Source organism: Carya illinoinensis, chromosome 10 (assembly GCF_018687715.1).
Source record: "Carya illinoinensis cultivar Pawnee chromosome 10, C.illinoinensisPawnee_v1, whole genome shotgun sequence".
In the NCBI taxonomy this organism is placed as follows: domain Eukaryota; kingdom Viridiplantae; phylum Streptophyta; class Magnoliopsida; order Fagales; family Juglandaceae; genus Carya; species Carya illinoinensis.
In genome coordinates, this window is record NC_056761.1 from 32,211,445 (window position 1) to 32,237,481 (window position 26,037).

Below are 26,037 nucleotides of genomic sequence, written 5' to 3' on the forward strand. Positions count from 1 at the left end.
GCATAAAGAGGTCGTTCTGTGTTCAATAAATTGCCACTGTGTCAATTTTGATTACTAGCCACGATTTATAGGTTTTTAAAAGCCACGTGATGTTCTTTATAATGGGAATAATTCTCATGTGCTAATGCCAAAAATCGCACTACAAGTCAAAAATACGAGTAAGAATCATTACTGGCCTATAATAAAGATTCAGGTCTCGATCGGTGTGGTTTAAAACCCTTAGCGATAATTCAGGACGACTGTACGGTGTCTATAAGTACATCTATAGCTGTGAATTGATGTAACAAGAGATTGAAAAACATAGATTTATATTGTTAGGCACAAAACTTACATCTACGGATCGTTCGGAGGGCAAATCTATTACAATATAAGTATTTTACAGTCTCTCATTTCTCACTATATAATAGAGGCCAGACACCAATTTTTTATAGAAGATCCTCTCTTTGGAGTTCTCATCGTGAGGTCGAACAAGTTGAAGGATTATGTTTGTGAAAAAGTCCCCATTTTCTCTAATCTAATCTCTCTTTTATTGTGTCCCTTGAGAATGGTGAGGAATGCCAACTTTTTCCCACTCCTCCAGAGTGTGTGACCTGCTCTTCTCCTCCTTTCTCATTTTTCTTCCTTTTACCTTGACGTTTGCCTTCCACTCTCCTAACATTTGCTTACCTTGTCCCCTACTTATCTCTTCCCACTTGCCTCTTAATGATGATGACCCCTTAATGGGCCAAGGTTGGTTTATCTAAGCCAGGGGGATTTCACCCCCAATAGATGCCAGTGATTCTTAAGGTAGGCTTGCTCAACAAGGAGGCCTTAAGAATCTTCAAATTAAATTTTAATAGAGATAGTCTGCAGAAGTCTGCAGAAAAATAAACTCCAGAACTGGGTTTCCTAGCTTGAAGCTATGCAGTAGATGTACTCGGCAGTGCGAATGCAAGCGTGAAGCTCGGCTTAGTGAGTTTGGTGAGAGATGTGTTCGATCGCGTTACGTTCCAGCACAAAGCTCGAATTGGGTGGAAGATGTGCTCAACGATGTTAAGTGAGAGCACAAAGCTCAACTTGGGCAGGAGATGTGCTCAACCACTTTAAGTGCGAGCGCAGAGCTCAACTTGGGCGAGAGATGTACTCGACTGCATTAGTTATGAGCGTGGAGCTCGGCTTTTATGTGTGTGAGAGAGGTTGGGCAGTCAAGTGACTTGTCTTGCCTGTTAGTCCATGATGAGTCTAGTGACTTGATTTTGCTTGTGCGAGGGCTAGGGAGTCAAGAGGATGTTATCGCCCATTGTTCATGGTGAGTCCAATGACTCAGCTTTGAGTTCCTTTGGATGCATTCATCATCAACAAAGAGAATTTATTCTTTCTATGTTATTGTTTCTTATAGTGTTAGCAGATTTTTGCCTCTTTATGTGAATTATTGTTGGTGTTTCCATTTTGCTGTTTAGAGTTTGTTTGTAGTAACCCTTGCTACACAATTAGGGAGCCTGTTGATCCCCTGTGTCCATCTTAGGCAATTTTCAAGCCTGTGTACTTGTTCCCGAAGGCAGCGAGAGGTGGTTGTGGAGCTCAGAGGCTCGTTTCCTTAGATAAGCAGTTGTGGTACAAGTGTAAGCACTCGATGTTCGCCAAAGAGATGCTGTGCTGATATTACTGTCCAAGTGAAAGAGGTTGGGATGTTAAGTGACTTGTCCTAACTTTTGACTCATCATGAGGGGGGTCAAGTAGTCCAGTAACTTATCTCGCCTATTGACTCTCAGCAAGGTGTTAGTAAGGTCGGGGAGTCTGGTGCCTTGTTCGACCTGTTGACTTGTCACTAGGAAGCTTGGCAATCAAGTGACTTGTCCTGCCTATTGACTCTTGGAGAGGTATGAGTAAGGTCGGACAGTCTGATAACTTATCCCACCTGTTGACTCTCCAAGATGAAGGTTGGGCAGTCAAGTGACTTGGCCCGCTTGTTGACTCATCACGAGTGAGGTAGGGTAGTCAAGTGACTTATCCCACCAATTGAGTTTCAATGAGGTATGAGTGAGGTAGGATAGTCTGATGACCTGTCCCACCTGTTGACTCGTCACGAGGAAGGTCGGATAGTCAAGTGACTTGTCTCACTTGTCAAATCTTAACAATCAAGTATCTTCATGAAAGCCAAACCGGTTAGTCTAGATAATCCAAATCACGAGTGTGAGATTCGCAAACCTGAATTGTTCTACTCGAGCATGGCAAGGACTAAAGTGTGTTAGTGTGGCTTGTAAGCAGCCATGTTTTGGCAATGATTAAGATCGAAATACTCGTAATATTGAGCAGTTAATTATGATGAAGACAGGTTAAGATGTCTAAACGGTGCCTGAGTGGGGTTGTGTAGTCTGTACTTCGCACCATAAAAACCAATTTTATTAGTAGAAATGAAATTCACATAGCAAATTTTGAGAAGGACAAATTAGACTGATTTAGCCACTGTCTTCGATTTTCGCTTGACTTAGGTTGACCATTGCCTTATTGCTGCCTTTTTTTGTTTCTTCTTTTCTTTTTTTAACTTCATCACTAAGCAAAATTCACTATGGCCGTGTAAAGTATTTTGGCCAAGCACACTATGTCCAATGAGGGTTGTGTGGCCGGGCAACTCACTTCCTGGTCATGTAGCTTGCAACTTATGGCTAGTAAACTTTCTTGCCTTAAGCACCCTTATGTCCAAGCACTCCATTGTTGAGTTCAATTGAGCTCAGGCCATGCAACTTTTAGTAACCGAGAAACTTTCTACATGGCAGGATGGGTGTGGCTGAGGAACTCTGGCCAAGAAACTTTGTAGAGTCGTTGACCATCACCATGGGCAAATAATAAGCATTGGCCATTGCATGGGACACACAATGCATGGTCGAGCAACTTCTCCTTGGCTGATTATCTTCCTAGAGTCGTGTACCTTCATGTGGCGGAGTAAACCTTCCCTATGGCCAAGGGACTAGTGTGGCAAGAAATGTGGCAAGAACACTTTGGTCATGCAACTTGTTGCTGGGCATTTGGGTGCATCTTTGGTTGGAGCAAAAATGATGACCTACTTGGCATGACCCTTTAAGTAGGCAACTGCTGGCCAAGGCAGAGTAAGGATTGGTGGTCGAGTAACGTGATGCCTGCCATAGGTGGTTGAGGGAAGTCCATGACCGAGTGAAGTTCGTGGGCAAGCTCAGGTCAAGGAACCCTGTGCATGGTGGGATGGTTGTGGTCGAGGAATTCTGTGCCTGGTTAGAGCCCGCCCATGTGCATGGCGGGATGGTACCTAATGTTGAGGGACTCTGGCCTAGGGGGGTGATCGAGCACATCCTTGCCTACCATTATGTATGGTGGGATGGTTGCCATCATGCATTGTTGAGTAATTGGTGACCAGAGTAACTCATACTAGCTGAGAAATACCTGTGGCCGATGAACTTGAGGCTGAGCAACCTTAAGTGGTCGAGGAAGTCAGTCTGAGCAACTTGAGTGAGGGACTTCTGTAAGAAAGGTGGGAAATGTCCCACTGGAATTTTCTGTTCTTGAGGAGCACCACGCCAATGACACAAAACGTTGGCGTGGTAGTGGTCGCTAGAGGCCTTCGCAGTAAGTGGGCAATTGGTGAAGTGGCCACTGTGTGTACCCTTTGTGTGTGGAGTGTATTGTGTGCACTACCTCCTTGACCTGATTAACATACTTTCACATAAAAATTAAAATCTATATTTATTAATAACCATAATACCTATTTCTTTCATACCAATATGCTTCAAATTTTAATATATAATAAAACCAACATTACAAACCATACAATAACAAATATGAGTATAGGTCTAAAGTTATATTCTGAACAATAAAAGTATAAGTATATTAAGAAATACCAATATTACAACTTAACAATAATAAAATTTTAATTTTGAAATAAATTCTAAACTGATCAAAACATGTTGATTTCATATTTAACAGGTTGATCCCTTATTGACCCGTTTATAAATTGTGTCCTATTAGGTCAACCCGTTTTGATCGAACCCATTAACATCAAACCCAACCTGCTAATTTTATGTCATGTTTATGTTGGATTCACGAATCATGTCACATATTGCTACCCTTACTTGTCGCGCCTCGGTTGGGTCGAGCCAAGTGGTTTCAACCATGTGCAAGCTAGTGCACATAGTTAGCATGGTGGACGCTACCTCCATTAGGGGCAGCTTGGGACCACCCCAATGAAGACAAATGATGCTAGTGGTTCACATGGTGGCTATCAGTCCTCTTTGTTGTGCCACTGTTGGGCTGTGGCCAAGTAGACTAGTCAACATGCAATTTTGTACAAATGCTTCACCTGGTGGATGTCATTTCTATGGGGGTGGTAGGGGACCACCTCGATAGAGACTAAGGACACCTGTGGTCCACATGGTGGTTGCTAGTTCTGCTCACTAGGCTCACAGAGGTTTGCCATGAGGCACCCAAGTGCCCGGTAATGTGCACCTATTATGTTCATTGTGCATGGCCTCCATGGATGGGGGCTAGCATAGCACGGACAAAAATCTCTGGTGGTCCACATGGTCACCGTCAGCAGGTTAATTGAGCTCACAGCCGGTTGCCTCGAGCCTCCTGGTTGCATGGATTGTACACTATACACTTAAGTGCACAATGCTTGCCTGACACGTGCATGTGTATTTAAGTGCACATTATTTGCCCATGTTCTTGCCTCTTTTTTTCACAGTGCACTTGCAGCTCATGTGGCTGGGTAAATCATCTTCCCGGCCATTACACTTTAGGTGTGCGTTTTACGCACAGTTACTAAAGTGCACATTATTGTTAACCGCATGGGCAATGAAAGGTTTACTCGACTGATTTTGGTTACAATGTTGTTAATATAAACAAGAGTAGAAAAGCTAAGAATACTTATTTGGGGAAAAGTTTATCTATTGAATCTAAAATTATTTCGCATGCCGGAAAATCATCATTCTCCCACTTCCATTGTTGAAAATAAATCAATCTCACAAACAACAGAAAATGTTATTGCAAAAAATACACTACATGCTAGAAATTGGAGAAAGAATAATTCCTAGCCCATGTTGACAATCGGGCCTCGATCATGTGGTTTGGGATCCCTGGTGGTAGTTTGGAGCTACTATTCGGTGTCTATACGTATATCGAGAGCAGTGAATATAAAATAAATGCAAGAAATGTAATAAGAGATAGAGACACACATATTTACATAGTTCGGCACAAAGCCTACGTTCACGGGTCTTTTGGAGGATAAATCTACTATAATATGAATATTTCATAGTCTCTCGTGGTCTCTCATTTTTCATTGTACAATGGATGTTGGAAACCCATTTTCCAAAGAAGATCCTTTCTCTAGAGCTCTCGTCGTGAGGCCGAAGAAGTTGAAGGAGCCTGTCTGTGAAAAGGTCCCCCATTTTCTCTGATCTGGTCCCTTTTTTTTGTGTCACTTGAGAGTGGTGAGGAATGTCAGCTTTTTTCCGCTCCTCATATGTGTCTAACTTGCTCTTTCCTCTCATTTCTCATTTTTCTTTCTTTTTTTCCTAACACCAGCCCTCCCATCTCCAAACATTTGCTTCCCTTGTCCCCTCATTCTCTTCCTCTTTGCCCCCTAATAATGGTCTTATGATGAGCTGAGCTTGGTTTATTTGGGCCAAGGGGATTTTACCCCAGCCTTCACATCCTTTATGCTATAATATGTTGATTTGTATGCTATGATATGTTGATTTTAGATAGCTCTAGTGAAGTCGAGTGAGTAGTTTTCTATAATTTATTCAACCATGATGAAATTTCTAGCAATCTATACAACCATGAATGCCATTTAGGCTTTCCCTACACTTCTTAAGTCAAATGGGATTCACTTATAAAAGAGTTCATTGCTATGTACTCGCTAGACATTAAAAACGGAATTTTTGAAATTATAATAAGTTTTACATTCATACATTACATGTCACATAATGAAAGAAAACAAACTACAAGTTTTTTGAAACTATTAGAGTAGGCAATATGCAAAGAGAAAATATTGAGAGCAACAACTATTTGAAGCATCTATTACACACATTATGTGTAAATCGGGTATACTAAACAAGTGAACCAGTTTTGTCCTATACGACCCCATCCCTTCGAAACCCCTCAATCTCGCAACCTTTCTGCAGCTACCCCTCTCTTCACAGCGTTTTTGCATTCTTCTCATCTTACTCTCATATCCATGCAGAATTTCAATTGACTTCTGTCATGCTTACCAGATTCATAAGTTTCATGACAAATGGTATCATGTTTCATTTTCAAAATCGTTCAACCAAATGAAATAGGATATGTAAAAATCCAGAAAAAACAATGTGATGTGAAATCAGAATGTGAATCGTCTAGAAAAATCTAGAAATTTGATATAATCATAGAAAAGCCCAGATTGAACATTGCATGTGAAATTTGATATAAAAACGCAGAAAAATAATAAATGATTAAGTTGGCTACCGGGCTGCGCAAGTGTAACTTTAAAATTGCTAAATAAAAAATCAACCAAAGCAAGTGTAACTATGGATGTATGAATCTCTTTAAACTCAAACTCGTCTTTTTCAAATTCTGTAACTATGGATGTATGAATCTCTTTAAACTCAAACTCGTCTTTTTCAAATTCTATGTTCTTTACCCACCAAGAAAATAAAGAGGAGAAGAAGTAATTATTTTTATTTTTGAAAAGAAAAAAAGTTTTTACTAATGGACATAAAGAAAAGAAAAACGTTGGCAATCCATAGCATCAACATAATCCCATTTGGAAAAAATCATGAATGTGAATTTGGGAGAAATGTGTTCAACATGAAATTTACAGAGTTTGTTTTTGTTGGTGGAGAAATGCTTTTCGGAGGCATTTCGTCGGTTGCACTTGCTTTGGTCGGTTAGTTTTTTGTCTGGTCTACTCTTTGGCCTTCTCTTTTCTTTTCCTCTCATCTCGTCTACTTCCATAAGTTGGCCTTCTCGGCCTTCTATGGCTTGATTTGCTTAAAAAAAAAAAAAAAAAAAGTAGCCACGTAGTGTGTGCATTATGTGCACTGCTACAGTGGCTACTCTGTAACAAAGCTCCTTTGCAAAATGCAACTAAGGAGGATTGAGCTTGTGTTTACCTTCTTATCCACATAAAGAAAATGCACAAATGCATAAGCGAAAACTCTGAGCAGTACGTTTGGGGGGTTGGCAACATAACGTTTTCCTAGATCTTTCACCCTTTTCAATACTTTCCTTGATTTATATTTAGTTTTTTGTTTTAATCCCCTTCACTAATTTGCCCTTGTTAATCAATAACGACTCAATCCAATAATTCTAAGATTGAGATATTAATAATTCTTATTGGGCCTAAATTATAGATAATGGGTCACATTGGATAAGCTCACGAGCGATAAATTATTGAATTTGATTAGGAGTCTTAATTAGGCTCAGTAACTAGATTAAATCTCATTTATTATTTATTGAACAAATTAGGCTACTTTTAGAATTTAAAGATCAGCCATTAGAAATTTATTTAAATTTAAAATCATCACTTATTGAAGTCCCCTATGCAGTCTCAATCACTATCAATCCTATATTGAACAAAATATTAGGTCATGTTTTTAAATTCAAACTCTATTCATAGATGATCACAGCTAAGTGTTCAACAGATTAGTGTCACTATATGTATTAACCGAGTCTAACTCAAACTTGTCGTCCCCCTCTCCTAATTCTCTCTATGAATATCTCCATTCCACGTAGTATTTGTAAAAAATCATAAGCCTCCTAGTGTAGCACCGTGATCAATTTTGTGTTGAAAATTTTAGAAAGTAACACTACAATGTAAGTAGCTTAATCATAAATTAGGATTAACATATATTAGCTAGTTATATATATTATTATTAAAATCAGTTCTTTTGAAGTTAATGTTTAGGTACCACGTATGTCATGATATTTGCAATCACGTCATGCATTATGTTTGATTCCACATAGTATAGTTATGTATGTATTATGCTTCTCATGCATCTCACACTGCATAAAACACATAAGCTTTCATAAGATTAAGTATAAGATAAATTCATAATAGTTAATTAGATGGCCATTCAAATGCATGGTACCAATGTAATTTCAGGGTGGGCATGCAAGTCATGGACTCAAGCGTGGTCTACAGTCATATGCCAGAGTATTGCATAGTCGACTTCCTTTGCTACAGTAGGAGAAGTCAGTGCACAACCTTACACACTTGATTAAGTGTTTGGCCAGCTAGATAATTTAGATCAGTCAGATAAATCATATTAGTTAGTTAATTTAGATAAATCAAACATGCATAACATAAGCATCAGTATGGTCGGTCATATTTTAATTCTCATCATGAAATATTTTATGAAAAATCTTATATTAAATATGCTTACGTTATGATGGTTTTCTTGAAAACAACACGAAGTATAGACATCGTAAGTGGAAATTTTGTAGGGTATTAGGTTCAGATTGTGGATGCCATGTGTATAAAATTAGTTGTTAAAGGCCAAAAATACCAAATAAAGGCAGCTTGTTCCTTGTCAATTGTCACCCCAATGATCAAGGAAATATGACATAATGTAGACCAACACAAGGAAAAAACAATCATCACTCATAAAGTGGAAGCCTAGTGTTAAAAAAGGGAGCGCCGGAAAACACTTGTATTGATCTTCTTTTTCCTCCTTATCTTGTAATAGAAACAAGAAAAAGATTATTGTAATTTGCATATTTTTAATATTGCAGTGGATTTATTCATGGTTATACAACTTTGCCATCGTCAATATCATCTTTGTTTCATCCCTGCAATTCAATTATTGCTCTCAAGATAAGATCGAGGGGGAATGGCATGTGAGGTGTGCAATATTTACTTAATTTTCACCAATATGGCTGGCTTTTCTTCATGTAATGTTAAACTGTGTTTAGATGTTGAGTTGGTCTGAGCTGAGCTCAGTTCTTTATAAATAGTAGTGAGTTAAGATGTTAGAGTGAGTTCTGTAGGACTCATATAAGATGATTTTAGATGTGTTTAGATGTTAAAATCAGTTTAGTACTATTTATGGAAGTTGAAAAAAGTTATGGGTCTCATGTATAAAGAGATTTTGAATTGAGATGAGTTTAGTAATTTGAAAATTGTGTGTTTGGATGTTAGACTCAGTTTAAAATTAGATTGAACTGAGTTGATTTCAGTGCAGTCCAACAACCAAATTAGCTCTAGTCTGCACCTTCTGAGCATCCAAGAGCTAGGGAGTGTCCTATGAAGATGGAAATTAAAAGTAATTCCTAACATGACCAAAATGTTTTTTTATTCAACTATTGTTTGTTCTCAATGTTTTTTCCTGACCTGGAAACGCTTTAGAGCTCTCTATGAAACAAATCAACAGCCACACCTTCTTAAGCAAAAGAGTCTTTTTTAGCCAAACCTTCTTGGACATAACACTTCTTATATGTGGAGATGTATATGGTCACTGAAAGACAAACGTCTTCAAGGATGCAGGTGGAGAGTCGGAAATGGTAGAATGATAAGATTATGGGAAGATCATTGGGTGCTTGGATTCAAAAGTCTGCAACAGATAGGGGTGGTGACTATAGGAGATGACCAAAGAGTAGAGGATCTAATAGATCATAATTTTAGTTGGTGGGATGTACACAAAGTTAGAAGATTATTGCCCCCTGAACCTGCTGATGCAGTAATTATTGTAGGATATGGAGAGGAATGATTGTTTTAGTGTAAGAAGTGCCTATAAAATGTTCAAAAAACTATCTGCAGAATCAACAGAGGGGAGAGCTCTAGTAGTAGAGCTAATAAGAAACTATAGAAGGCTATTTGGAGCATGAAAGTTCCTCATAAGGTTAAGACATTTGCTTGGAAGGCATGCATTAAAGCCCTTCCTATTAGAAACAATTTGAAAAGAAGGAAAATAATTGAAGATGCAACATGTCAGCTTTGCTCTACAGGTATAGAAAGCACAACACATGCTCTTCACCAATATCAACTACTTACAAAAATGTGGAGTAAGTAGCTCCCTTGGGTTAGATCAGTAGGACCATATGAGGATTTTAGGGAGATGGTGATCGAGTACAAGGTAGTCACTGTAATGATGAGTTGGAGAAATTGTGTATGATAGCTTGTGTGTGTTGACATATAGAAGGAATCAATAGGTGTTTGAAGAAAAACAGATCAGGCCAAAAGAGGTCATTGACCATGCTATCTCTTTGCATAAGACTTACAAGGTAGTTAAAGGCCTTAATCATAGTAGTATTCAAATAATGACTAAATGGCAATTACCTCCACAAGGAATGAAAATAACTCAATGTGGTTGGAGCATTTTTTCATACTGATAGCAATGCAGGGGTAGGTCTCATTTTAAGAGATTCGGAAGGGAAGGTATTGATGGCAGTGATTAAAAAAGACAATGATGTGATGGAGCCTCTAGAGATCGAACTAATAGCTATACTAAAAGGATTTCAATTCTGCATTCCTCTTGGTCTGCAATCGTTATGCATCGAAATAGACTCCTTGATACTAGTTCAAGAGCTAACCAGGTCTAAACTATCGAATTCTATGTATGAAAATGTGGTAGAAGGTATTAAGCAGTTGAAGAGCATATTGCCATGTTCAATAGTGCATATCAATAGGGAAACAAATAAATCAGCACACAAACTAGTAAGATTTTTTAAAAATGTTAGTGACACAAATATATGATGGTTCCTACTTGTATTCCAAGTCCATAAGACTGATTTACAATTGTAATAATGTTTGGTTATAAATGAAAGTAATTTTCCTTTTTTTTTTTTTATTGGGTTTTTTTAAAAAAGTCTTCTCTCTAAAGACCATTAATTGTTGGAAGTTTCCCCGAAGGACTGTGGAGATCCTTCGTTATTACTGCCTAGCTCTATAGAAGTTTGTAAAGATTCTTCTTGCTTAATTAGGTTTGTCATAAAAAAATGTACCAGTTACCTAATTTTACACGTACAAGTCAAAAGTGGTTGGCGCCAAAGCCATGTTCTGGCCTCTAGGCTCTAGCCAAGGATTGCCTCTGCTATATGTAAGTAACCAGTTTTATCAATTTAAAAAAAGAATCAAAATTAAAAAAAAAAAATTCGAATATTAAAAATTGAAACAAAAAACCGCAGGCCATTTGGTGGCCCACCGATAGCCATGTCTTAAAGCCACAAAGAGGGTACGTGGATAGAAGCACCACTTGTTATCCACTCTCTTTGTGGCCACGACACTTGTGTTTCTTTTTTAATATTTGATTTTTATAGTTTCGGAAATTATTTTTTATTATAAAATTTCATTTTCTATTTATTTTAATAAGTTCTAATTTAATTTTTTAAAATTAAACTCGACAGGTGTCAGTTTATGATTGGGTCACACGTTTTCGATTAACAATGATGACAAAGGCACTTGTTTTTAAATAGCTCATACGATAGGATAGTATTCTTTAAACAATTCGCAGATGAATCTAATCCTAATTAAGTCGGCTATGTCAAAAGAGACGTAGAGTTGAGAGTGTGATGAGAATTTTTTATTTTTGTTAAAAATTTAAAATATTATTTTTTAATATTTTTATTGTTTTGAAATTAAAAAAAATTGAATTGAGATTAAAAAAAGTTGAATTATTTGTTATATTTTATATGAGAATTTGAGAAAATTATAATGATGAGATTAGATAAAATGATATGAGAATTTTATGTTTTATCTCATGTCCCAAACTTGTTCTTAAGATGTGATGGTTTTATATAAAAATTAAAAATTAAATAAAATATTATTAGAATATTAGTTTTTAATATTATTATTATTTTGATATTTAAAATGGTTGAATAGAAATTTAAAAAATTTGAATTATTTATTATATTTTATATAAAAATTTAAAAAAATTATAATAATAAAATTAGTTAAAAATATTTCTCAATCGACTTAAATTTACATTTAAAAGGTCGCATTAAACCACTAATAGACAAAATAATCTCACCGATATTGATTAAGAGTACCTCAACTCTCTTCAATACTTCTCACTACTATTCATTATTTTATTATTACTTTTCACATATTTTTATTACTATTTATTACTTTTTACCTACTTCTTATTACTATTTATTATTTTATTATTATTTTTTTATCTATTTTTATTACTATTCACAATTTTCTTTAACATTTCTCAACACTCAAACTCATCCTATTCATTCTGCATTTGCCGGAGAGTACTGACTTATTCATGAGACGTACGGTTTCATTTGAGCATATAAAACCCTCCACTAAGTTATGGAAAAAAATAAATAAAAATAAATGACAACAAACACTAACAGGCAAAAAGTTTTGGAGTGAGATAATGATTGTGAGTTGAGATGAGATAAAGTAAGATAAAAGTTAAAAGTTGAATAAAATGTTATTAGAATATTATTTTTTAATATTATTTTTATTTTAAGATTTTAAAAAAATTAAATTATTTATTTTATTTTATATAAAAATTTTAAAAAATTTTAATTATTTATAAATGAGATAAATTGAGAGATTATCACAACCCAAACAAAGGAATAAAGCCTATTACTACATATCCTGATCTAGCTCCTCAGGTTTCATCCCACCCTCGTCCAGTACTGGATAGAGCATTAATGTATCCCAACAACTTCTATCTGTATCCCTCCTTTGGAGTGGACGCCCTCCCCAGACCACTACTTCAAGAAGAATCCTATGGCATGGCATCAATACAAGCTACTCCCATCATGCACATATTTCTTGGAGACGACCTGATCTTGCTAAACAAGGCAAATAAAAGGAATATTGCTCTTACCCCAAACAACCAATGAAATTGCTTCCTTGATAATTAACATTATAAAAAACCCGGGGTAACACCAAGCATTTAGACCTTTCATTCTATATAATATCCAAAAAAAAGCTTGCTAATTCTATAGAACAGAAACAGTCACAATTTTTAGGAGGTTAGAAAGCAAAGGTGCTCTCTCAAGCGGCAAGGACTTAACTCATCAAATCAGTGGCCTCAGTAGTACCAACCTACACCATGTCCAGATTCCTTCTCCCAAAATAACAAGGCTATGATATTGAAGATTTTTTCAAAAAGCTTTGGTGGTTCAAGGAAGAAAATTGTAGAAACTAAATACCAAAATAATTGTTTTCTATTTGTCTCCCTCAATCATCAAGCGAACTTGGCATCAGAAATAGCAAGCACTTTTACGGGGCCATCTTCTCTCTCTCTCTCTTTTTTTTTTTTTTTTTTTGATAATCTCATCTCATTAAAATTAAAGCCCTTACATTAATATGCCTATCAAGCCATACTGCTTGAGAAACAAAAGAAGGACATCATCCCACCAGATACTTACATCTTCAACATTCCTAACAAATTTTGCTAAACAATGAGCAACATTATTTCCCTGCCTACTTACATGCACAATTGAAACTTCTTGCAAATAACATCTAAGTCTTCGTATTTCATCAAGGACATAGGCAAAATCAGTTAAGCATTCAGAAGAGGAGTTTAAAGCTTTTACTAATAACAAACAATCAGTTTCCATCAGCATCTTGGAGATACCCCACTGCATCCCGAACTGAAGTCCCGTCAACATTAACGTGGCTTCAATGAATTCTAAGTTAGATACAGCATTCTTTATGTTACTGCAAGCCACAAGAACTTTGCCCTCATGATCTCTTAAAACCACTCCAATTCCAGCTTTATCAATCTCACCAAAGGTAGCACCATCCACGTTCATTTTCAAGCTACCCTTTGGAAGGGGTTTCCAGCTTAGTACCCTTAGAGCTTCTCGACTGCTGCTATCAAGAATTTGAACTTGTTTAAATTTAGATTGCATAGACAAAGCTGTAGAAATAACAGAAGAAAACTGGAGAGCAATATTATCATAAATAAATTTGTTTCTTCTATACCAAAGTCCCCAAGACATTGCTATAAATCTCATGACCTCTTCCTCATTACCTCTATTCTTTACTTCAATACTAATCTCCCCAAAAGATCTCCCAAGGCCAATCTCGCCCAACAAAGGTTGAAACTGGACACATAATGGGTAGATAGTACTACAATAGAATAAAGCATGTGCTGCATCCTCTCTACATTGATGACAGAACACACAAACATCATTCTCCAGAATTTTTTTCCTCATTAGATTTTGATACGTAGGTAGGATATCCAAAAAGCTTTCCATACAAATATCTTCATCTTTAAAGGAATTTTCAGTTTCTATAAGCACTTCCAAAAGGGAGCAAGTTGTTGAACCCGAGACCCTCATTATCAACAACTTGGATTGGCTCCGTTATAAATGAAATAGACTTCGGGAGAATCGGTTAGTCCGCTTTTTTTGACTGCGCTGCCGTAGTATTTTCAAAATCCCCTGCTGATGTACTTCCTCGCCGTGGTCTAGGGTCCCATTTCCCTTCACGTCCCTTCACGTCGATTAGAACCGAAAGCTGCCCTCATCCATTCTCCGTACTGTAACTGTTCAGAAGATTCACCCACCGGAGATTTCTCGCATTCTTGCACTGTGTGACCTAATACACCACAAAAATAGCATAGGTTCGGTAGACGTTCATACGAGAATCGGACCCAACAGGAATCACCATCTCCAATCTTTAACCATTTCCTCCTCTGAAGAGGTTGGGTTATATCAACCATAACCCTAATCCTAATGTATTCTCCCCATTCAACTTCCCCTTTTTCTAAATCTATTTCAAAAACTTCTCCCAGCATGCTACCCACCCGTTTTCCCACATAATAGTTCTGAGCCATTAATGGAAGGTCATGTATTTGCACCCAAAAAGCAACATGCTTAATTTGGATCGAGCTGATTTGCATAGAGCCTTCAAATGGTTTCAAGAGGATCAACTGTTTGTCAAAATGCCACATACCATCCCTTTCTACCTTAGATTTATCTCCCTCGTCTTCAAACTCAATCAACGTGAAGACGGTATTCAGATCCCTAAACTTTATCCCGTATACTGGCCTCCACACTTTCTTCATAGTAGCCTTGAACGCTTCATGATTATAGTGTTTTCTAGTAAGTAAACACATAATCAAACAGTGCTTTCCCTTAGCAAGAACCTCTTCCACCATACTGGACTCCACCAGTACCTCTTCATTCTCCTTTTCCGTTAGAGACAACGATGCATACAGCAAGTCCAACTCCTCAACCATCTTTACTACCTTCAGAATACTCGTACGCCGGCAAGAGAAGAGAACCTCTACTCTAGGGCAGAGAGAGGAGAATAACCCTTATATAATTTACGGGGCCCTCTTCTCAAAGCTTGGATGCCACTACTCACTCATAGCAATAGACCTTGGGTGATGGACACCAAAATGGACCTAGTTTGAAAAATCCTTTACAAGTTCCAGATAGGCCAATTGCAAGGTTAAGATACAAGAAGATTAAAGAGACAATGCAATGATTGGTGAAATCCACTTAGGACGAATCTAGCAATAGCCCAACATTCAATATAGGCTCGAAGGATGAAGATCCAATTTTAATTCATTTGATACAAGCTATTGAAGAGGGGAACAATGTGACTTAAAGGCTTTGGGCATTTGAAGACTTTCAGTTTGTTTAATTCATTTAAATGACTTATTTATTAGTTTAGAATAATTGGGTTTATTATAAGAAGGACTTAAGGGGGTGCCTATTTAAGGGCATGTTGGAAAAATTATTATTTTGTTGAACAAGAGTTTCAAGAAGTTACTATAATTGAGTTATTGTAGACGCAGCATTATTCACTCAATGGCATTCTTTAAAGATGGAGATTTATTTGTCTAGGGTTTTAATTAGGTTTTGGTTTAATACTCTTTGTAGCCTCATTTTAACTAGTTTATTAAATTTGATGAATTTTATTAATTGTGAGTTGAGTTTATCTCCTCTTGTTCTTGATTGAACTTTTGAACTTATCAAAGGTAAATCACAACTTTTGTGGAGTTCCTCCTTTGTTCCTCCTTTGCAATCTAGGTTCTTGAGAAAAGTTCTTCAAAGGGTCTAACTTTTTATATAATCTAGATTTTTGAAATGAGTTCCTCAATGGATTTAGGTTTTTTCATTGACTTGATCTTGGCTTTCTTGGGTAAGTCTTTAAATTGATTGTAGGTTTAAAGAATTCCATTCTCGCGGGTTTATATCATTTGGTATTCAGAGCTAGGTTTCCAATCAGGTCTAATTCTATCTTTTAAATCTTGCATCTTTAATTCTAGAACTTCATTGTTCTAGGGTTGCAAAAGAAGAGAGAGAGAGAGAGAGAGAGGGCTGCCGAAATTCCTTAGGGTTTTTGTGGGATGCCGAAATACCCTGTGTCTTAGGGTTTTGCGTCTCTTGTTCTAGGGCTACTGGCATCATTGGGGTTTCTAAATTCTAGGGTGCATCTCTAAGTTTGTGAATTGCTTGGAGTGTCATTTTATTATTCTCTTCTAATTCCTTGTCAATTCTTGTATGTTTGAATTTAATTACTTGATTTCCACAATTGACTATTGTTGTTTGTGATTGGAATAAAACATGGTTGTATTGTCTTGATTTAGTTTAACTAGTTTTTAAAGAACTGGAGTAGGAAAACTCTTGAGGTAAAAGGCAAGAGAATGTGAGATCGTTATTCGAGAAAAAACCAATTAAGAGTGAAATACGAGTGTAGTGCCATTATTCGAGCATAAATATGTAAGGGAGTCTGTGAAATTTTTACCACTAACATTCTTTTGGTGTAGTGCCTATGATGTCTAATAAAAATGACTCATCACTGAAGAGGATGGCAAATAACTCATTTTTTGTGTTGCAGGCCATGCAATAACAGTTTGAGTGGTTGAACATGGTATTGGGGGGAAATGAGAGATATGATGGATCAACAAAATAAAGTGATTAGAAATTTGTATGGTGTGAGAGATTGGAGGAGAAGTGAGCCTAAAAAGGAACATGAATATGAGGAATACCTAACATCTAAAGTTGGGATGGGTCGGAATAGAGGACTTAGGCTTGAAAGAGGACTTAGGGGGAGCCCAAGGGGTCGGGGTGGAGTAGATAGGAATCTTGGGAGCATCAAAATGAAAATACCATCTTTTTAAGGCAGAATTGACCCTGAAACTTATTTAGAGTGGGAGAAAAAGATAGAATTGATCTTTGATTGTCATAATTATTAAGAAAAGAAGAAAGTAATTGAGTTCACTGTTTATGCTATTATTTAGTGGGATCAATTAGTGACTAATAGGAGGAAGAATTATGAGAGGCCTGCAGAAACATGGGGAGAGTTGAAAGCTCTTATGAGGTGGTGATTTGTACCTAGCTACTATTATAGATACCTCAACCAGAAATTACAAAATCTTACACAGGGGTCTAGGAGTGTGGAGGATTACTATGAAGAGATGGAGATGGCTATGATACGAGCTAATGTAGAGAAGGATCGGGAGGTCACTATGGCTAGATTTTTGTGTGGTTTGAATAGAAAGATAGCTAATGTGGTTGAATTGCAGCACTATATGGAGATAGAGGACATGGTGCACATGGCTATAAAGGTGGAGAGGCAATTAAAGAGAAAGTGGATAACAAGGTACACTTCGGGAAACCTTACTACTTAGTGTGAGGAAAAGATGAATAAGGACCCGCTCCCAGAATTTATTTCTCTACATGCCGGGATAGATCAGTTCGATGAGTTGATACACATTTTACTTTTGAAGATTCTCAAGGTCAAGTTTTGAGCAAAATTATCCTTAAGAATCATGGGCATCTGTTAGGAGGATTTTTGTCATAAGGACCAAAAGGGTTATCAAGGCTAAGCCCATCAAAGGGCCTTCACTAGAGGACAAAAGAGGAGAAAAGGTGGGAAGACAGAGAAAGGAGGAAAGACAAGGTGATGTCAGGATGGCATGAGGAAAAGAAGGGAGATGCCATAAAGAAGGGTGATGTGATATAAACAAAGGAAGGAAGAGATAAAAGGAAAGGAACTTACGACTTGAGGGAACCTTTGGATGAACTTTTGGCTAGGCTTCAGGGGCAAGGCTTCTCAAGAATGATTTTTCAACCTCTAGACATGGGTTTCAGCTGTGGAGTCGAGACCGGGAAGAGAGATTTATTAAATCTACTATATAGTGAGGATGAGAGACCCTGAGAGACTATAAATCAAGCTTATTATAGTAGATTCTCCACTCCCTAAGTCCCCTGTGGACGTAATCCAAGTGCCGAACTACGTAAATCTACGTATCTCTCTCTCTCTCTATTTTGCTGCATACATCTACTGTTCATCATCATGGGTATAGCCATTGACGCCATACAGGCACACTAGATCAATCGGGGCCCACAAAGCATCGACCCAGGCCTAGCACACCAAGGGCCCACATAGCATCAACCTAGACCAACGCCACTTCAGCGAGTGAGAGAGGGATCCTTCTCCCCTTTCGGGCCATTGATGAAAATCGAAGTCAATAGAGAGTATCATCATTAGTAGTCTCTCATTGAGTATGATTTATTACATTTTCATACCCCATATTATTTCAGTTATGTTTACAAAAATAATATCTATATACAGAAAAACTTCATTTGGTAATAACTTTTGGCAATTTAGGGAGAATTGAAAATTCTAGTAATTGATTGTATGGTTTTACAAATATTGGAACTATCGAAGGAGTCATTAGAATGGCCAATAATTACTTAGACCAAAGCAAGTGAAAATATTTGTGCCGATTCCACCATCAGAATCATCACATTCAAATTATTTCTACACCTGATACCCATTACTGGAGATTTAATCCACACCACAAATAATTAATTCCAACGATATAACTATGCCGAAAATACACATTTATACAAAAAATAATTCATCATTAGTGACATAATCTAATCTTTCAAGAAAAGCTCCTTCCAACGTCTTATTATGGTTGAAAAGAGACAAACATGTTGTCTTCACGAGCTATCATAGTTTCTGAATCTATTCTAATTCATCATTTTTTGCATCTATCTTACTGTTTTCCTTTTTGGTTTCCTTAGTGTTGATTAAAATAATAAAAAAATAGTGTCTCTCAAACTTTTGTCTATAGAAGTTGAGTCATTTCCTTCTATGAAGGGTGATGTTGAGTCTTTGTTTAGGTAGATAGTGTTGTCTCTTGGACGTTTGTTTGTAAAGAGTATCAGCAGTAGTAAAACCAGACCAATTACAAAAGGATATAGTACATTGGTGGAGTTCCAAATGTATTATTTTGGTTTATTATGTCATATTTTATATGAGAACATCTTAAAATGTATTTGGTCATATATATATATAAGTTTCTTGATGAATGAATAATGACAGTTTTCTTTAACAAAAATATATTTAATTTTGTATGCAAAGTATTACACTAACCCCACATCCCGTGACCATAAGGGGAGCTACTGAGTAGCATTCTGACATACTACGGTGGACCACCCTTAAGTCCATAGCTTGCACATTCACCCTGAATCTATATTGGTACTATGCGTCTGAATGATCATCTGATTAAACTAACCTGATCTTATCTTGCACTTGAATTTAAGATACCTTACATGTCTTATGCAATGTGAGATGCATGACTTACATACTAATATAAATAATTGAAAAGTGTTGAATATAAACATGATGTGGAATGACATGATCATATGTTATGCTGGATGACATATTTGTATATATCACGACATGCATGGTACATAAAAAATGACTATGAAAATTTGACTTTAATAATAATAATTTGACTAACTATTGTGCTAATCCTAATTAATGACCAAGCTATTTACCTCATTGCATTAATGCTTTTTTAATCTTACTTCGTAGTTCGTCACCTATACAAAGTATTAAATGTCACTAAATCTATTTAGGGAAACGTATCTTAATATCCTACTTAATTAAATAAATATATACTAGGAAATTCGATATAATAAAATATTTAATTCATAAAATAGATTAAATATTACCTAATATTAAAATTCTTGTAAACTATTATTATAGTCTAACAATAATTTAATATTTAGTAATATATTTTAATTCTATTAAATAGTTTTTGTAAAACTAAAATTTACAGGCTAACATTTTTTTTTTCAAGCTAACATATTCGTTCAATATAAAACTAATTCTAACATATATAGAACCAATCCTAACATAAAATTTTAGCCCAACTTAAGATAACAAGTCTGAACTAATATCAATTGAACATAAACTTAACTTAAAAAATAAGCCCAAAGGAAAATTAAGCGCAACCCAGGACATAATCTGCCGTGGCTTACATATCAAGGGCAGTGGCGTAATTTACTCAAAAGGTTCTTCAAGAGGCTTTTGCAGAAAGCTGAAGGCAATGGGTTGAAGGATATTTTTGTAATAATAAAAACAAGCATGTACTTTTTGAGAAGGGCAGAAAATGAAAACAATGGGCTTACGAAAGGTGGAAGGGCCGTGCGACAACAGGGAAATCTCCAAAACTCACCGAGAGAGGAGACGCGACCGAGCTAGGTTAGGTGGCCGGTGGCGAGTGCGGTGGTAATTAAATTATTAAAAAAAATTTACACTGTAATAAATATTTTTGATAATATTTTATAATTTAATTATTAAATAAAATATGGTCTAATTTAAGCTCAACATAAAGCAAACCTAAATAAATATTGAGCCAGATTTTTACGATGTAACCGCTAGTTGCATAAGTGTGTAGACTCATTTTGTGATTGGAAAGCAATAGATCGAAACATCTTTCAACCTAGCTATTAGAGATATAATGAGAAAAAATAAAAAACAAAAAAATTGATATATTATTTATCTAAAATTATTTCATCTTATTTTAATATTCAAACAGACTAAAAAGACTGAAAGTTATTATATATTCATCATATATATATATACAGTGATGGTTGTACTTTTTTCTTTATCAGAAATGGCGTCGATTCTATACCATCAGATCACATAGATTTACCAACAAAAAATAAAAATTGAACATACGAAAGAGATGAGGTGATTTGTAAGTCTGAATTTATTTAGACAAAAATAATTCGTCCTCACAAAAATCAAAGCTCGCACGTTCATAGTACATACCACTTTATTTGGGTCAGATTCATCAATTAGAGGCACTTGTAGCCCGTGGCTTTGGCTTTCCGAGCAGCTTTCGAGTTTTCGTACTCAAACTTCATCACATCAGGAATGTGAGAAGTATCCTTAATACAGAACATCCTACACAACTTGCAGTTTTCAATAGCTGGAAAGCAACAGAAGATGAAAGAATATCCCAACCAAAACCAGAAAATCCCAAGAACAAACCCAAGAAAGGCCCCAGCCACGACCTGATCGAAAGTGTGGTAACCCAAATAAACCCTAGAATACATGGTGAGAAAAGCAAGACACCAAGCTAGAGCAACCCCAACCCACTTGAACTTCCCATTGCAGAGGCCAAGACGTCTGTAGGTTAAGAGAGAGACATATGAAGCAAAAAAAGTGGTGAATTGGGAGTGATTTGAAGGCCATCCGTAGGAGTGACAAACACCGAGCATGGCGCAGGTTTGAGGTCGAGCTTGCTTGACTATATCCTTGATGAAGTTGGTGGAAAGCATGGAAATCACGTGGCCAAGGAAAAAGAACAAACCTTGGAGTTCGCGGCGGAATATCAGATGGGAGAGAAAGCCAGCGAAGCTGATGAAGACGGGAACAAGGGATATCCAGGCAAGGAAATGGCCAAGATGATCACCCTTTGTATAGCGAACGTCGGTCCACTCAACCGTTTCAAGCAAAGGAGCGACATTCATGGCTGATCAAAAAGTTAGCTTAAAAGATAGATAGCTTAAAAGATAGATGGCTAGATGGAATAGAGATCAGAGATGGAAATTAACGATAATTGCTGTGACTGCAGATTGGGAGGGAGGGTTCATTACTTTATAAGGGCAAAGTTCGCTCATAATCCCAAGTACTTAGCCGCCGGATTACAATAAATTTAAAAGTAGGGTGGGAATGAATTGACAGCAATGTGGGCTAAGAATTAGCTATATATATAGCTCGTGTACATGTAATCTATCTCGACTTCCATTTCATGCACATGCACCTACCTACTCTCGAAATCAATGGGGGACCAGCTCCTGTACTACTGTAACATCAGGGTCCAATGTGGTTATTTTTAAAAAATTTAAATTTTTATTATATGTGTGAAAAGTATATTTGAGTTTTTAATTTTAATTCTTTTTATAGATTACGGCCTAAAATTTCTCTTTTGATAAATTAAGATTTCCTTCTGTCCTTTTTTTTTTTTCTAAATTAAAAATTTTTTATAGGCCGAAATGATTTTTAAACAAGTGATTTTTAAACAAGTTGGATTAATTTTTTTAGCTTGAGTGAAGGTCTAAAATTCAGGAAAAAGAGTACATTTGTTTATTTGTTTATTTATTTATTTAATTTAATCACTTTATTTCTAAGTGTTTTACAAGTTCGTGCACAGCCCTCACAGACTTTTCTACATGCACGGCTTCATCTTCACGTCTGTTTGCCAAGGCATGCTTGATGCATGTCTCGCGCCTATTTCCATCTCATGCACATTTCTTCCCTTCCCTTCTCTTGGGTTTTGTTTTCAAGTACCTATATTAGAGGTGTACATAAAACCGTCAAACCGACCTCCTTCGACGTAGCTCAACCATTGGATTCAGGAACCGGTCAAAACCAGGGGAGAATTGGTCGGCTGGCGGTACGAAATATGCAAAACCAAGTGTCGGTCGATTCGGTCCCGGTTTAGATCATGCGAAAATTGCTAAACCGACTGATACTTTGTATTATATTTTGTTTTTATATATTTCTTATATAAAATGACGCTGTTTCATTTGAAAAAATGAAACAACGTCCTTTTGTTTTAAAGTATGACAAAAAAATAAAAAATAAATAAAGCAAACGGCATCATTTCTTGTTTAGGGTTAAGTGTTGCGTTTGGTTCCCCCTCCCTTTTCTTCTTCTTCGCCGAACTCCTTTAGTCCTTCCAATTCCCACTTCTCCCTCTTCTCCATTTCTCGAATCGCTTTCCTTAGCCTCCCAATGAACACACGCGGCTTTCACTTTGAGGGAAAACTCTCTCAACCTTCAGTGGTAGTGAGTCCAGCCTTTAGAGGCAACAAATCTCCTTCATTTCTGCATCTCTCTCTCTCTCTCTCTCTCTCTCTCTCTCTCTCTCTCTCTCTCTCTCTCTCTCTCTCTCTCTCTCTCTCTCTCTCTCTCTCTCTCTCTCAAGTTGTGATATTTTGTTGATTTTATTGTGAATCAATCGAGTTAATTTGTGAAATATGTTTCCTCATTCCTCTCTCTATCTCTCTCCCTCCCATCGTGCCACCAATGACGCTGGCGAACCAACCAGAAGAAAACCTAGACCAATGTCGACGGTTTTCTTCTCCTTTAATGGCCGGTTTCGATCGAGATAAATAAATTTTCATCATGTCAGAGAGGTTTCAGTTTTGGACTGAAACCGCACCGCGTCCTTCGGTTTTCACCCCTAGCCTATATATATGCATAGATCCCTCTCGTAGTTTCATCTTCCTCCTCAAATTTTAGGGTTGCCGCAGCCACCCTCAAATACGACAACAAACCCACCACCATCATCAAAACATCGTGCCACCCTCACATTGCTAGCCTCCCTCCACGACATCGCCTCCACCTTCACGCACGAAAACACTACCGCAAGTCTCTACCGTGGAAGTTGCATGTCCCTTTCTTCATGCAAAGCCCTGTTTTTGCTTCCCTAAAATAGAGCAGCCAAAGCCACCATAAGCTCATCCACATATCCCACCTCTCGTGGCCTTAGCCTTGCCGCCGTGCACCTCAGCACTTTTGTTAGTCACTGCCTAGCCCAGTGATGCCGAACAGTTCCACCGCATCTCTACCCGTCAACTCCGTAAATTCCTCTTGGTTCCTCTCACTCTGTTTTTCTCCATTTGCACCCAACCTTCTTAGATTTGTCTTCACTGCCAAATAGCCCCTTTTTTTAGAAACCATAATAGAGCAACCTCTATCTACCAGTTTCTCAGTCGTGCTCTATCTCAGCCTCACCACCCTACACAGTTCCGCCCAGTTGCTCAACCTCAAAGTCACGATGGAACAAACATGAAACACCAAGAAAAAGCCTTAGAATCGTGGTTTGTGCCTCCTCCAGTCAATCCATGCGCATTCGGTAAGCCCATGTCGATCCTCCCCCACTTTCTCACTCTTCACACACACACAGACACACAAACATGACACACACACACACACACACACTCTCTCTCTCTCTCTCTCTCTCTCTCTCTCTCTCTCTCTCTCTCTCTCTCTCTCTCTCTCTCTCCCCGTCGTGTATGGCAGATCGATCACCCTCCTTCACTCTCCGTGCTCCGTCACCACACCTGGTCGTCCCACCAATGATAGTCTCCCCGGTCGCCGCTATACATAGCCCTCTCGGTATTTCTCTGCCGCTGCCTCTTCCCTCTTCTTTTAAGCTAAAGGTATTTGGTTTGCTTTTTCATAATTGTTCTACATAGAGTATAGTAAAAACTTTTGTTAGTAAATTACAATTTTTTGCCTCAGTTTTTACAACATGGTATTTTAAGGATTTATTTCAGAGGCCTTGTTTTTCCTTGGTTTTGTTTTATATATATATTTTTAGTGCATTACGTTAAGTGATTTTTGAAGTAAAATTTTTTTGGGTTGAGTTCGGATTCTAAATTAATTTTGGGTCAGGTAATATTTTTATTTCAACAACTTTTCATATTTTTTAAACGGGTTGGTTTTTAATTTTTTTAAAATAAAACTTGTGAAAAAAAGTGGGAATTAAGTTAAGTAAATATTAAGTGGACATCGATGAATTTTGGAAAGTGACGATATTTTAGGGTTAAGAGAATTTTTAGGTTTTTGAGGAATTAAAATAGTTATTTCATGTGTAAATATGAGGTAACTGTTCATTTGGAGATTTATTCAAGTTACATGAATTTTTCTATAGGTGAAGATTGATTTTCATTTAGTACTGTTGTGGAGAATTTTTGAAAAGCTAAGAAGTTCAGGTAAGCAGGGTGTTCCTATGCTAGACTTTGCATAAAAGGAAAATGAAATTAGGTTTACTTTTAAAATATGCATCTTTTGGTTTTTGAAAAGAAATATGAAAAATAACCTCAATTATTTGTTTTAGCATTACTCATGAACTCTGTATAAAAGGGAAATTATTTTTTTTTATGACTGGTATAGACATGAACTTATTTTCTGGCATTTTGTTTCTAAACTATGCAAAGAGAGCGAATATGAAATTTTGTGCATAAATTATATTTTTGTGATCCAATTCTGTTCTGTTTTTAAGATGTTCTGAACTCTGATATAATATGGTGTGATTTTTAAAATCTTTTGGCATGACATCCTGAATTTGGGATGTGGTTTGTGGATGATGATCTGTTTGACCTACCACGTGTGCTAATAGTGGCTTCTATTTGGGTTGGTACCAACTGTTCTGTTTCTAGTACACCCACTTTGAAAACAAAGTGGTTTTCTGGTGGTCTTTCTTGTGTGCACATTCGGGGTTCTGAAAATAATAAAGGGAAGATTCATATTTTGTTTCTGCTCGGCTAGCTACCAGGATTTGCATAACCCTACCAAGGGGGTTAAACATGGTCTCTGATGTGATATGATATTCTAGTATGATGATGGTCAGTTATGTTATGCCAAAAGAATTTTAAATAAGAATATTTTCTAAAACTTTCGCTCTTTTATTTTTTATAACATGTTCTGATTCTGCATTCTGAAAGTAAAAATATTTTATTTTATATTTTGAACTCTGTAAATGCTCATGTTTGTACACTATTATATGTTCTCTGCTTATTGAGTTGTTGATAACTCACCCTTTATCTCCATAATATTTTTCAGATGATTATGAAGCATGGGTGAAATGATTATTTAAGCACAGTGGATTACTCATAGAAGATTTATGAGGATTGGAGGATTTTATTAAGAGATTTAGTAGTTTTATGATGATTTTGTATTTTAGAGTCTGTAAATATTTTGATAAAATGTAAGTTTTAAGTTATAGGATGTAACTCTCTGATTCCTGCGAGACTGGGGGGTTACAACTACGGGGGCATTTTACATAGACCTGATATATAAAA

At 36.7% G+C, this 26,037-nt stretch overlaps 2 protein-coding genes across 2 annotated transcripts; both read right to left on the reverse strand.

Annotated features, from left to right (window-relative positions):
- Positions 1-14,384: 14,384 nt before the first annotated feature.
- LOC122278651 lies at positions 14,385-15,140 on the reverse strand. The gene has a single exon (XM_043088834.1). It carries the CDS (start codon positions 15,138-15,140, stop codon positions 14,385-14,387), a length of 756 nt encoding a protein of 251 aa, XP_042944768.1.
- Positions 15,141-20,909: 5,769 nt separating this feature from the next.
- LOC122279691 (lipid phosphate phosphatase gamma-like) lies at positions 20,910-21,804 on the reverse strand. The gene has a single exon (XM_043090469.1). It carries the CDS (start codon positions 21,691-21,693, stop codon positions 21,016-21,018), a length of 678 nt encoding a protein of 225 aa, XP_042946403.1. The 5' UTR covers positions 21,694-21,804; the 3' UTR covers positions 20,910-21,015.
- Between the last annotated feature and the right edge of the window lie 4,233 nt (positions 21,805-26,037).

Bases quoted from the DNA above. Each gene is read 5' to 3' on its own strand.
- LOC122278651 (XM_043088834.1), bottom strand. From the start codon at position 15,140: ATGGTTGAGGAGTTGGACTTGCTGTATGCATCGTTGTCTCTAACGGAA.
- LOC122279691 (XM_043090469.1), bottom strand. From the start codon at position 21,693: ATGAATGTCGCTCCTTTGCTTGAAACGGTTGAGTGGACCGACGTTCGC.